Source organism: Buteo buteo, chromosome 11 (genome assembly GCF_964188355.1).
Source record: "Buteo buteo chromosome 11, bButBut1.hap1.1, whole genome shotgun sequence".
NCBI lineage: Eukaryota > Metazoa > Chordata > Aves > Accipitriformes > Accipitridae > Buteo > Buteo buteo.
Window position 1 is genome coordinate 32,567,068 of NC_134181.1, and position 13,256 is coordinate 32,580,323.

Genomic DNA, 13,256 nt, shown 5'->3' on the forward strand with positions numbered 1-13,256 from the left:
TGAGGAGGATTTAGGTTGGTGTGGTGTTGTTGAGAGCCTAATTATTGGGAACTTTATGCCTGGAGTTCCTCAATTGGTTCGTGTCTACCTATTGCAGTCATTCCTCAGTAATCCCTGCTTCTGGTCACATACATAGGTAACAGTAGTGTTGGTAATCACAGCGCTATCATGACTCTTGACACGTCTCCCATTCACGTTTCCCCCCATTTGTCCAAAGCAATAAGTTGTCAAACATTTACTATGGCTGTGCGCAGGGTTTATTCATATTTAAATAAAGCCATTATCCTGGCCTTGAGTTTCGGTAGTTTTCTGCTCTTCCTCTTGAGTATTTCTCTCCGTAGTGCCATCTAATCAGCTTTAGGTTTTAATTAAACAGCTGTCATTTGCTTCCTAGTTCTGTTGCGACCTGATGTTGTATTAAATTTTAATTTAGCCTAGGCTGGATAAGAAGTAGATTCCTTCAGACAACAAAGAAATGCTATTAGCAGGTTACAGTTGTAATTAAGAAGAGCTCTGCTGAAGTGCTAATGCATTCAGGTACAGAGAAGGAGCTGGAGATAAACACGCACATAATTATTTTTCAGGGATAGACCCTGCAATATGAATGTGTAGCTTCCACCCAGGCTGCTTGAATTGAAGGTTTTGGTCAAGATCTGGCAGCTGAAACCGTCGACAAAAGAAATGGGAAGAGATTCCCAGTTTTTCACCTGGGACCTTGCAGTGTCAGCAGTTAGAGGTTTGTGCTGGTGGTCGCTGGGTATTGTTCAGATGTTTCACTGATGGTGCGCCATGCGGGAGGACCTGCCCATGTAAATCAACATTATTACCCCTCTCTTCATTTCAGATGCTGTTAGTAATAACCAGCACAGGTATCTTAAATGCAGTAACACATTTCTTCTGCAGTAAACCCCACCATGGAAATACAAAACAAGCCCAACAGAATCTAGGTTAAATGCTATTACTTGTTGAAGATGCACTAAAAAAAAAAAAGTCCGTTTATAAATCTAATGGACAGTCAATTAGTTCAGTTCTGCCTTCATATTTCTTCCTCAGAGGAAATACATTTTTTTAGTCTATAAATAGCCAGCTCTTAAAAAGGTCCTTACACAGCCTATTATACTTGTGTAACACTCAATCCAGGTATCAGGCATCTGAAATATTAATTTAGATAGTAGAATTGCTTACCAGTGAAGTGTAGTTTTTGTGAAGCAGCATCAGCTAATTAGCACAGTGGTACCTGTACACGCTGGGAAGGAGGAAAGTTCAGGACAGTGCTTGTGTCAGGAGTAGGATGAGCATATTTCAGAGCGCCCACAAATAGCAGGTTCTGAGGTGTCTCCTTTAAGACCTTTTCTCTCATGCTTATCTTCACAGGGAGTTTACAAAAGGAATGCAAATGTCTTTATAAACTTTGCATTATCCTTCAGAGCATCGAAGTTTGACTTCAGCTTGGTAGCTAAGCAGCACTTAGTGTTAAAAGGAGGCTAGAGGTTTTGTTTATGCTTTGTCACACATGAAGGTCAACACTAGGGTGATGCAACAAACAGTGCAAAAACCAAAGGAGACATTAGTTCAGGCCTGTTGAGAACCTGGTTCTAAGTCCACTGAAGTAAAAAGAAGCCTTTCATCTATGACTCAGTAGGGCTTTGGATCAGACCATAATTGCAGTGCTGCCTGCCCCTGACATGTAGGAGTTACATAGCTGTGCTAACAGAAAGTGGGTTTGGAAGTAGAATTAGTCACATGCTCGTAGTTTGTGACCTTGGCAAAAATACCGTTTCCCCTGATGCATTGAAAAAGACTGACGGTGGTTGAAGAATGGCTTAGAAATAGCGTGCTGGCAAACTGCTTCTTGGGAGAGTTTTAACACAGGATCGCCATGTCTTCATCATGTATCTGGCATATGTTTATATTGGATTGATGGCTTAGGATTTATGGGATATTTGCAGTTGGTTTGGTGAAATCTAACTATCTCTTCTCTGACATACTAGTGGACAAAGCACCCTCAGCTTCTCTTTTTCTGTCTTATACAACCTCAACCTCTTTTCACCTGAGGTGCATCTGATTGTTTTCTTTCACCTAACAGTGCATTTTCTTCTTAGTTTTGTTCAAAGCTCAGTCTTTGTAAAGGTTTTACAGTTCTTCTTTCACACTTCCACTTCTGTCACATACTTCTGTCTTTCCCAGTGTCCCTCCCTCATGGATGGCAGCTGGTTATAAATGAGCCCATTCAGCATAAACAAAAACTAGACAGTCATTTACTGTGTAAAACATCTGGTTTGTGCCTTGCAGAGAACAAAACAAAGGCAGTATACTTATTTCATGAGGTATTATTCAGAAAAGCATCTCTATTCAGGACAACACTTAAATGCATGCTTAAATCACATTGAAATCTAAGTGTCAAGTTGAGCACATACTTTTAGAGCTGTTCTGAACAGAAATGGACTTGAGTACATGCTTAAATGCTTTTCTGGAACATGACTGCCCATAAAGCTCTAGTAGACTATATTAGTTAGCTGGCACTAGTGTTATTAGTACTTCAACTCATTTAATTCAGGGTGCTTTTTGTAGAAGTTTCCGAATATTGATTAATAATACATCTTAGTTGCAAGTATTTATTGGTCTTCTCCAGCTGTCCTTAGCTTGTGGTCAATGCCCATTATTTTCTATCAATCTAGCTAGCAGACAGAAGCAAATGATAGTGAATATATCTCCCTATGCAAGCTGCCATCAAATTTTTCACTAAAATCCATTTCTTCTTCCTCCAATTCTAATAATGGAATTTAAAGTTAGATTAGTTTGAAGCAACTTTTTTTTTCCAACTGGCAAGCAATTAGTTTTATGGAAGTTGAAAAATGAAAAGCGGATTGATTCAAAGCAGTATTTCCTATTGCAGGCTTTTTGAGAAGGCCAAACTGAATCTCTAGTCCTTGCTCTGCGTGCGTGTCAATTTTGGGCCTGCAGTAAGCACTGCTTAAGCAGAGGCAAGCTGCTCTGTAGGCCTTTGGAGGCTGTTCCCCTCCAGTCTGCATACCTGCTTACACAAGGCAGGGACCTCTGTAGCAACTCATTTGGAGTAATTAATCAAACTGCAGCCATACTGAGACACAGAGGAAGGCTGTGTTAATGGAGTCATTAGAATACCAGCACTGTGAATTCATCAGGATTAGAGATAAATGTGGTAAAACATCTCTAGGTGCGATTTTGATGGGGAAAGACTAAAAAAATTGTATATGGATGGCATTGCTTAGTTTCTAATACCCTACCTCATCCATAGTTTTTCTCATCATGTATTTATGTCCCCAAAAGGGAAAATGGTCAGCTCACAACACTGTTAGCTGGAACAGTAAGGAAGAAACGCTGTTATTGTAATGCTTGATAATCACCTCCCAAATCACTGGCATGATTCGGGGCAAAGGGGTGGGAAGAGTCGCTGACACCCTCTGGAGATCATACCTGAATAGCACTGTGGTTCTGCCAAGCTGCAGATGTGCCTTCGCGCGTAACTGCGTTACAGATTTCATTGCCACAGCAGCCAAACCTGTAAATGGGCTCAAAAAGAGTAAACCCATGTTTGTCAAAACCAGAACTTGATGGTCCAGATGCAACTTTTGGCTTAGAAAATTGTTAAACCATTGACTGCAGGGAGCTCAAAGGGTATGTGCAAGGAAGGGTTGCTCCTCTGCTCCTGCCCCTGTCAGAGGCAGTGTTTTGGTTCATCAGTCTGACCCCTGCAACATTCTCATGGTTTTGTGCTTCCGTAACGCCCATCCTTTGTTCGTGTGTGTGTGCATACAGGACACGGAAGTCCTTAACACGGCCATTCTGACGGGCAAAACGGTGTCTGTTCCAGTCAAGGTTGTTGCTGTGCAGGAGGATGGGTCCGTGGTCGATGTTTCAGACTCCGCTGAGTGCAAATCAGCTGATGAAGACGTAATAAAGGTAAGGCACCCACAGGAGGCGGAGAATGGAGTTTTCACCCTTTTCTCCTCCACCACCACCATATTGAGACCTAACCCACATTTGGGACTTTACATCAACCAGTTGTTTTACACTCATGGCTGTTTCTGTGGCGGTGGGTTGTTTCCACTGTGCGATGTGGAGAGCGGTCTCCAGAGGTTATGCAGGGTTAGCACGTGTCCATAGACTGATGCAGAGCCATTTTTGCCTGGTGTGTTCCATATGGGAGAGAGGGCCAGGGATGCTGAAAGAGCAGTCCTAGTCTTTCTTCTCTGGCCAGCCAGTGCTGATGAGGAAGAACGTGTTGTCTGATACATCACACTTGGGAAAAGTCAGCTCCCCACCCAGGGAACTTTGTTCTTGTGTGCCTTTTCTGCATCCGTTATTTAACAGTAATAATGCAGTATGTTGTTACCATGTACAGCAAGGTTTCCTACATGCTTCTCACTGCATCACCTGCTTTCCAGTCAGGAATTTCTTATAAGTAAAGACACTGAACTGTACCAAAAGCTGGAGGAGCATGACAGAGAGTAGGAAATAACAACTATATGGCAAAAATTCTTAAAATGAGAGCTGGGAGCTTTTAAACAATGTTGTGGTTTGTGGTTTGTTTTTTTTTTTTAAATAATATGTTCAACTGGCTTTCCCTCTGACATTGAGATGAAAATAGCATTAATATGACTTTATCAAGACACTAACTGCATGACTTCTGACACCATTGCATGGCTTTCAGCTTTTAGCTGATTATTATTTTTAGGCATAAAAGAGGTCCTTTTGAATAACTTTTAATAGGTTTAGTTGATTTATCATGTGGTTTGGAGGTGATTTTTTTTTTATTTAAATGAACCTAAGAATTGACTACAGTGAATTCTGTATAGGGCTGGGGTTTTTTAATATTATTTATGAGTTTCTTAAGGTAGTCCTGGAAAGATAGTTTCTTTGTTTCAATTTGAGGAAAGTCCAGTATATTATATATAAATACTATAAAAATAGAGTAGTATACTAATCCTGTAACCTGTAGATCTATGATAAACTCTCTCTGTAGCTTTCAAGAAGTAAGTTCCTCCCCATATTCTAGCTATCAGTTGTGCCATAGAATCACAGAATGGTTTGGGTTGGAAGGGACCTTAAAGATCATCTAGTTCCAACCCCCCTGCCATGGGCAGGGACACCTTCCACTAGACCAGGTTGCTCAAAGCCCCATCCAGCCTGGCCTTGAACACTGCCAGGGATGGGGCATCCACAACTTCTCTGGGCAACCTGCTCCAGTGCCTCACCACCCTCACGGTGAAGAGTTTCTTCCTTACAGCTAATCTAAATCTACCCTCTTTCAGTTTAAAGCCATTACCCCTTGTCGTCCCACGACATGCCCTTGTAAAAGTCCCTCTCTGGCTTTCTTATAGGCCCCCTTTAAGTACTGGCAGGCTGCTGTAAGGTCTTCCCGGAACCTTCTCTTCTCCAGGCTGAACAACCCCAATTCTCTCAGCCTGTCTTCATAGGAGAGGTGCTTCAGCCCTCTCGTCATCTCGGTGACCCTCCTCTGGACTTGCTCCAACAGATCCATGTGCTTCTTGTGTTGGGGGCCCCAGAGCTGAACGCAGTGCTCCAGGTGGGGTCATGTGTGAATGTATTCCAGACCTGAGCACTTTAATTTCTCTTCAGATTGCATTTGAAACCCACATCCTATACCTGTGTAGTTTTAACCTCTTTGTAGATGAGACCGCAAAGGTCCTAACAGATAGCTTGTACTTTGTCAGATAAATTTTTATGTTCTTTATCTGCCTAAAGAATTGCACAGAGCAAAGCTATTTATTTTGAAGATGATATGCTGGAATAAAAAATTCACCTTTTGACAACTCTGAATAAGCTTGTTACCAATTTTGGAGATAAAGTACATTTTCTAAAACAAACAAAATTTCATTACATTTTAGGTCCAACAACAATTACTTATCTCCATTTAACATGAAAGCAAGTAATTCATAAATAAGATTTAAATTATTGGGCAGAGACATGTGTGCCATTGTATCCTCAGAGAAGTTGATAGCTTAGGGCTTAGTTATACAGTAACTATAACTTTTAATACCTCAAAGCATTTTGCAAAGGACGTAAGTGTAATATTCCCTTTTCATGAAAGTGACTATTCCAATGTTTAGATTCAGCCAGTGATGGAATAGGTCTCTTGAGTCTCTAGCCTGTGCTCTAGCTTCTATATTTTCCCTTATATATCAGATGAGAAAAGAAAAAAAAATCACATTTTCTTTTTCTGGAAACCAAATTTCCTTGAGAGTCCTTACCAGAAGGAACATGAATGAGTATCTTTGTTTATGACTAACTTAATTGTCAAAGGAAAAGACTCTCTTGATAAATTCTGCTATTCTTTTTTTGCTGTGTGCCATATAGCTATTATCTGATTAGTGGCTATTATTTATCAGATTTATCAGTTGATAAATAAAAATAACAAATTGTTATTATTATAAATGCAAGCACCAAGTTATATATCATCAACATATTGCTGAGACTGTCTTTTCTTTGCACTCCAGAAAACCAGATCAAGAGCTAAAAGACAATGTCTGTGGACCTTTGTTTCTATTAATTGAGTTTCTAGTATTTCTAGGACTTGCTGTAGTTTAGAGAATACTGGACTGAACCAGATAGGAAAAGGTCAGGAAAAAGACTCCTATTCCTTTTCCACTAATAAAATTAGTATCTGCAGTGTTAGAGAGACGTTGCATTCAAAACACTGTCTGTTTAAAGTCCATTTAGTTCATCAGCAGTCGTCCATATGGATATCCTGTCAAAGCTGGACATGAAGTTATTCTGGTTCCCAGATTTAAAAGGTCCACTGAAGCTAGCAACTAAATAAGGCTTGACATGACCTCTGTGAGCAGAGACAAGATTTCTAGTTGCAGTTGTGGATTTATACAATTCAACAAAGCAAAGCTCTTGCCCTTTGACCATCTTCCTTTTTTGCTTTTTCAAAACTGGTTGTATATCTACGTGGAATTAGAGCTGCTCCAGAGCACCTTCCAGCTGATGAGTGCCTTCCCACTCCTTTGAGTGATCTGGATAGAGCAGACCAAAACACCGGCCAAAATTCTGAACAGGTCCTAGAAGATTTGCACTATAATTCCCCCTTTTTTGGTAGTGACTAAGTAGGTATAAATCAGGTCTTCATTTGACTGCTCTGTGAAATTATTTGGGTATCAAATCACTGACAGAAGAGAATGCCTCTGGGACTCTTTCCCAGACCTGGTACCTGACTCCCTAATATATTGACTTAATGAACAAAAACAAGAGGTCTGAATGTAGTCTTCACTGAGTTCATCTTGCCTCGTCCTGGTGATATAAAATGGGAGTAATGTTATTTTTGTGAAAATCGCAGCATACGTGTAATGGATTTCAGTCACAAATTACTGAGAGGTGCTCTCAGACTGAATGCTGTTAAAGCATAATTTTTTAACTAGAAATATATGTATTGGTTGCAAGATTGAATCCATAACGATTAATTAGCTGAGTTAAAATTTAGTACAGGGTTTATGTGCCTATATTTTTTCAGAAATATGCATATTCCCTTTACAAGCCCCTTTGGTAAAGTCAATATTGACTTCGCTTCCAAATTTGTGTTGCCTTTTCTATATAGGTTGTACTGCTAAAACCTCTAATAAGAGTTGTCAGGCATTTTGGATGTAATTGCCTAATCTTAAGCTTCTTTTCACTGTTAATTCTGCCTTTATTGTTTCTTTATAATTGGAGAGATATTCATATTCTTTTGGGCAGAACAAAGAGTGTTGCATTCTTAACCTTTTATTTCTGTTTAATAGCTAATGGTTTAATAGACAATTAATGAGACAATTCTTTGATCACTGATGTAACACCATCATTTTCAATTAAGACACAATGAATTGAAGCTAGTTTAAATAAAAACAGACTTTGGCCCAGGCTATTATGTATTTATACAAAAAGTGCTTCTCTGGGCAGCTACCTAGATATCACGTTAATATAAATACTACTCAGAGATGGTCAGATAGATAGATAATGTACAAGTGATTTATTTGTAGGCAAGAGATGTGAATCTTTCCTATTCTAAGCTGTATATTCCCTCAGCCTAACAGTTTGATAGCTTCCCAGCAAGAGAATATTTCAGTCCACATTTTTCAAAGCGTACCTAATTAGTAGTAAATATAATGAAACACACGTAGTACTTTTTGACCTTGCATTTTCTGACCTTAGCATGACTTGATCCTCAAAGGAATCTCACAGGTAAACTTGCTCAGTTCAACTACAATCCCTGGTCCCTACAATTGCTGATCCCTACAGTTGGACATAGGTCGTAATACTGACCAACCATTTCAACTTGAACTGGCTACCCTTTAAATATTTTGATGGAAGCATTACTGTAAGTCAGTGAAACTCTTATGCTTATTCCATTATTGAAAAGGAACATTTAATGCTGTTGGCATTTGAGGGGAAAGATTGGCTTTATGATTAAAGCACTGAAATGCTTCTCAGCATTAATTTCCATATCTCTTGCTGATTTCCTGTGCGACTGTGGGTAAATCACTCATTCCCCGTGGAATCTCACTTCCTTATCTGCAAACAAGGTGGAGGAATACATCCTTTTCCCAGCCTCAGCGTGCCTTATGTAGTTTCTGAAGCTACTGTTGACGCTGAACGGACAAAATCCTTATCTTCACTAGTCTCATTAACTTCAGTGGTCTTCTGCCACGGACTCACTTGAAGGACTTCGCTCCCAGTGTCCTGCTTTTCCTGCAAACCACAGCTAAATAGGCTTGTGAACCTGAAAAGAAAGAAGTAGTGGAAACTTGGAAGAATTTATGCATAAGTTATTCAGCTATTGGGTGATGGGTGATACAGTGAGAGATAAAGGAGCCCATCATGGTGGGATGAACCTTTCTATATGTATGCTGAACCATGGGGCCTCAGTCTTCACAGGTGGGGAGAAAAGGCCTTGAAGAAAAAGATTAAAGCAGTTGTACCATGGCAAGGACATCCTTTGCTCATCCATCCTGGCAGGAAGCATAAGCACTGCTGAAGTTTTGCTGGCCTGTTACATTGCGTTTCACTTGTTCCCCACTGGCCTTCGAGCCATAGTTAGAGGGAAATAAAGAGTTAGACCAACATCAGTGACGGAGCAAACAGCTTGAGATGGTTTATTACAGAGGGAAGACAGTATTACAGGGCACAGTCAGTCTTTACAGCTGCTTAGAAGCTCTAAGCAAGGTCTATACACTCCTTTTTCTCCCTGTAAAAGCGCCTTTAAAAGCCTGAACTATAGTAATTTCACATGAAGAAAAATTCTGAAAACATTGTAGTTATGTGGCAGTTGTAAACATCACCCACAAAGCAGCATCAAGTGAGGAAATTATAATGAGGACAGCTTCTTAGTCCAAATGTTTATCTCAGTAGCGTACAAATGAAAGGGAGACAGCTGCCCAATTAATTCATTCTTAGATTAGTCATATTTTCATGTCCTTCGCAAGTTATGCAGAAATTGGTTCAAATTAATCTCTGCAGTAATGCAAATGGCTTCCATGGAGTTACACCATCGACTAATTTAGCCTAATTTTTTTGTAACAGAAAGGGCCCTCAGTTGAACAGAATGGAGTCAGAAGGCCTCATCCTGCCCATTTCTGCCCACATGTAAAGTGCAATAGAAACAGGCTCAATGTGTCCAGGCAGAGGCATACATTAAGAACAATGGTGCTTCAATAATGTGCCTTGAACTCTATCTGTATGAGAATGCACTTTTCTTGTTAGCTTGTTAGAGGAAAGCACTTCAATGAATTATTTTTCACCTTTTCATAATTTCCTGTCTAATTATAATGAAAGTAAAATTCAAACCATTCCTACCCCCTACTTTTCTAACACAAACCTTATCTTGAACTCTCCATAATTAATGTTAAAACAATAGAAGACCTAATTTTCCTAACAGCAGCCAGCTAGGCTTTATCTAATGTGCAGTAAAAATAGTGTAAGAAAGACAGGAAAGGTAATAGCTGAAACAGATTGAATCTGAGGAAGGTTCTTCCCTCTTCCGGACAAAAAGCAGATGAGCAACTGAGGACCTTATTCAACAACCCAGGGCACAGTGATCACTAACCCCAGCACGGTAACTGCTACAAGGAACCACAGGGAAAAAAAACCTAGGGAAAGGGAGTGATACTGCAGTTCTCCGATTTAAATGATACTGAATTTTTGGGAACAGTTCCTTGCTGCAGACTCGCAGCACATTCTTAGGACAATTTACAGAAAGAAGCGCCTGCCTGGAGTTGTTAAATACAACTATTTATGCAGGAGCTCTGAAAACAAAGCCAGAGCTTGTAATTTGCAAGTGCTGCAGCTGCTTCGCCATTAAAGTATGTGATGAAGAATGTAATGTACTTGTACATAAAGTGGAGCTAATCTTATTTCTCCATCTATCATACTTTTGAGTACTTATCACTACATTACCTAAGAGCTTTATTTTGTGGTCACTCACGCAGAAATTAGCTCACTCCAGGAGTCCAAACTCTTTCTGGAAGTGGTGAAAATACTCTCTACTTGTTTATACGATGGATTTACTTTGCTGCCAGTTGGTTTATCACACAATTCATTTTGAACTAAATCTTATTTTTTAAGTGATTTTTTTCTTCAGTGCTGCTGAATGGTTCAAGATTGACAGCCCTGGAGGCTTACCCACTCCATCTTGCCCCAGAACAGGGGACAGGTTGGGGCTGTAGCAGGCAGCTGTTCAACTAGAAAGCTTTTGAAATGCGAATGTTTAATTTGGTGAGTCTGTCTCCCTGTCCATGCTGTCCTTTTAATCTCACCTGATTAGTGCCAGTGAGACGGTATCATCAGCTCCATGAAATCAGCTGTTAACTACCTCAAGTTACTGTCAGCTTCATCTCCATCCATCTTTGGGAGCTGGGAGGTAACGGACTCTGCAGTCCATTATAAAGCCCCTGAAATAATGACTCCCCTGATGCCTGGCAGAGGCAAGAGGTTTACGGCAGTGAAGCATTCCTCAGCTGAACAGAAGGATCACTTAGGAGGTGAGGATCCTGCCTGGGATCAGTAGTTCAGGGTTTCCTCTTGCTTTACTCCACACCTCCTCTGTAAAGCTGCTGGTCTCTGTCTCTGTAGTGCCACAATGATGATAAGGATATTCTTGGCCCAGTAGGATTTATTGGCAAGAAACCTGTTGAAGACTGCATATCTTGTCTTTTGTATCTGTAGACAGGTATGCCTAAGTTAGAGCAATAATTAAATATTACTGAGCTGCTTGCAATTCATCAAACTTGTAAATTAGAGCTTCTTATGATTTCTAGTTATTTTGGCAAAAAAACTCACCCTCTTTGCCCCCATACAAAGTTCATCTTTATGAGTCATAAGAGATAGGCAGGAGAGTATGGCAGATTTCTACAATACGTCAACTGTTGAATTAAGGATTTTGCTTTTTGTTGAAATATCAGAGGTTCTGACATTCAGGTCACCAGATTCTGCTAATTAGTTTCCTAGCTAGACAAAGTATGATCAGAAAAGAGTGACATAGCCACTTACTGCATATTAAAGATTTCTCTTTAAAAACACTCCTGTTACACAGCGACAGGTTGAAATCTATGTTGTTTTATGATTGTGCCAAGCTAAAACTTTGGGTCTAGAATCATATTTGCACACAAACCAGCTCCATAGATAGCAATAACGATGCCAATGAGGCAATCTCACAAAATCACATATTGAAGAATTAATATTCTGTACACAGTACACATTGTACACAGTTTATAGCAAAATATATGTGTGTATCTTCCTGAAGCTATTTTTAAACACACAGTCTTCAAAGCCAGCTTGAGAAAACAGTGTTTTGTCTGGGAGAGGATACGTTAAGAACAGACCACGCCGACATGTGCAATTACACAGATTTCGGCAGAGATGCTTATGGTGTCTTCCAAGGGACCAGCTGCTGCTTCAGAGGAAGAAAACAATTCTATGGCTTAGCATTTGGCTGCTCTGAGAGCAGAAACGCAAAGGGCATGGATCCCAGTCCTGGGAAACAATCATTAGCCTGAACCGTGATATTGCTTAGGATAAACTCTGAATATTTTATACTAAGAGATGCACAGAGTAAACAACTCAGTCCAGGCTCAACAAAAACAAATGCAGCAATAAGTAGTGTTGTCAGGAGAAAATGACAAACTTCTGGAGGCTTTTTCTCCAAGTTCTGTAGGAAATTAACTCTCCTTTATAAACTTTAATGCAGCTGGCCATTTAAATATTTTAATTGCAGATGTGTGAACCTCATGGTTTCTGAGGCTTTTATACCTCTTGAACTATCAGTCTGGCTGGGAAAATTAATTCAGATTCCCATTGTCATCAAAACCCCTGGGGCTAAACATGCTCTCAGCTAAAGTCGTGCAACTGTGTGAAAGGCATTGGAGTGACAGAGGTGTTCCAGAGGGCAAAATTTGCTCCATGTGAAAGTTAAAACAGCCATTAGCTGTCAGCTATGGGATGAGAAAAAAGTAAAGACCTTCCATCCTCTTCACTGATGTGATAGTTGAGAGAAGTGGGACTGGGCAGCAAATGATGCTTTCTGGATGGCACAGCATCCCATTTTAATTAAGCAACAGTGTTTTGGGCACCAAAAGTGTACATTAAAATGTACATACAATGCTGAATCTTTCAACCCACAAACAGGCTTTATTTCCAGAGAACTTTGTGCTGAGGCAGCTTGGCAGTGATTGGCATGCTCAGCAACCAAACTTTTGCATTCCCCTGGCTCTGTGGGTCACAGTCGGATTTTGAATGCAGCTTGAGTATATGTTTTTGTGGTTTAACTTATCCACACCTGTGTTTTAGTAATATGTTCTGGGATGCATTCCCTTGAGATACATAATTGGACTTGAGGATGGAGACAATGAGGCTGACACACCACCATCATTTTGAAGTGCAGTTAATTTATTTGACATAAAAAGCACCTTCCATTGACAGTAACCAGCTCCCTTTTTCCTCTGTGGTAGAAGGCATTTTTTTTCTTGCTATGTTTTTAATTATTAATATTTTTGCATTCTCATAATATGGGATTGGAAATCAGAATGAAAACTATTTTGATTTCCTTCGTAGGAACAGCAGCAAGAGGAGAAATAACATGTAGCTAGGCAGATCTGTACCTTTGTATATCAGGATTGGGGTGTATCTGGGATTTTGAGGGGAATGGGAAAAATCTAGCCTTAAAGAATAGTAGCTAAATACTGGATTAATGAATTGGACAACTCATTAAATAAGGATGAAAGAAC

At 40.0% G+C, this 13,256-nt stretch overlaps 1 protein-coding gene across 1 annotated transcript in view; it reads left to right on the top strand.

Annotated features, from left to right (window-relative positions):
• TMEM132B (transmembrane protein 132B) overlaps positions 1–13,256 on the top strand; it is a 259,623-nt gene that overhangs the window by 210,716 nt on the left and 35,651 nt on the right. Inside the window, exon 5 of the mRNA XM_075041445.1 lies at positions 3,799–3,942. Within this exon, the coding sequence (XP_074897546.1) occupies positions 3,799–3,942 (144 nt within the window). The remainder of the gene's footprint in view (positions 1–3,798; positions 3,943–13,256) is intronic.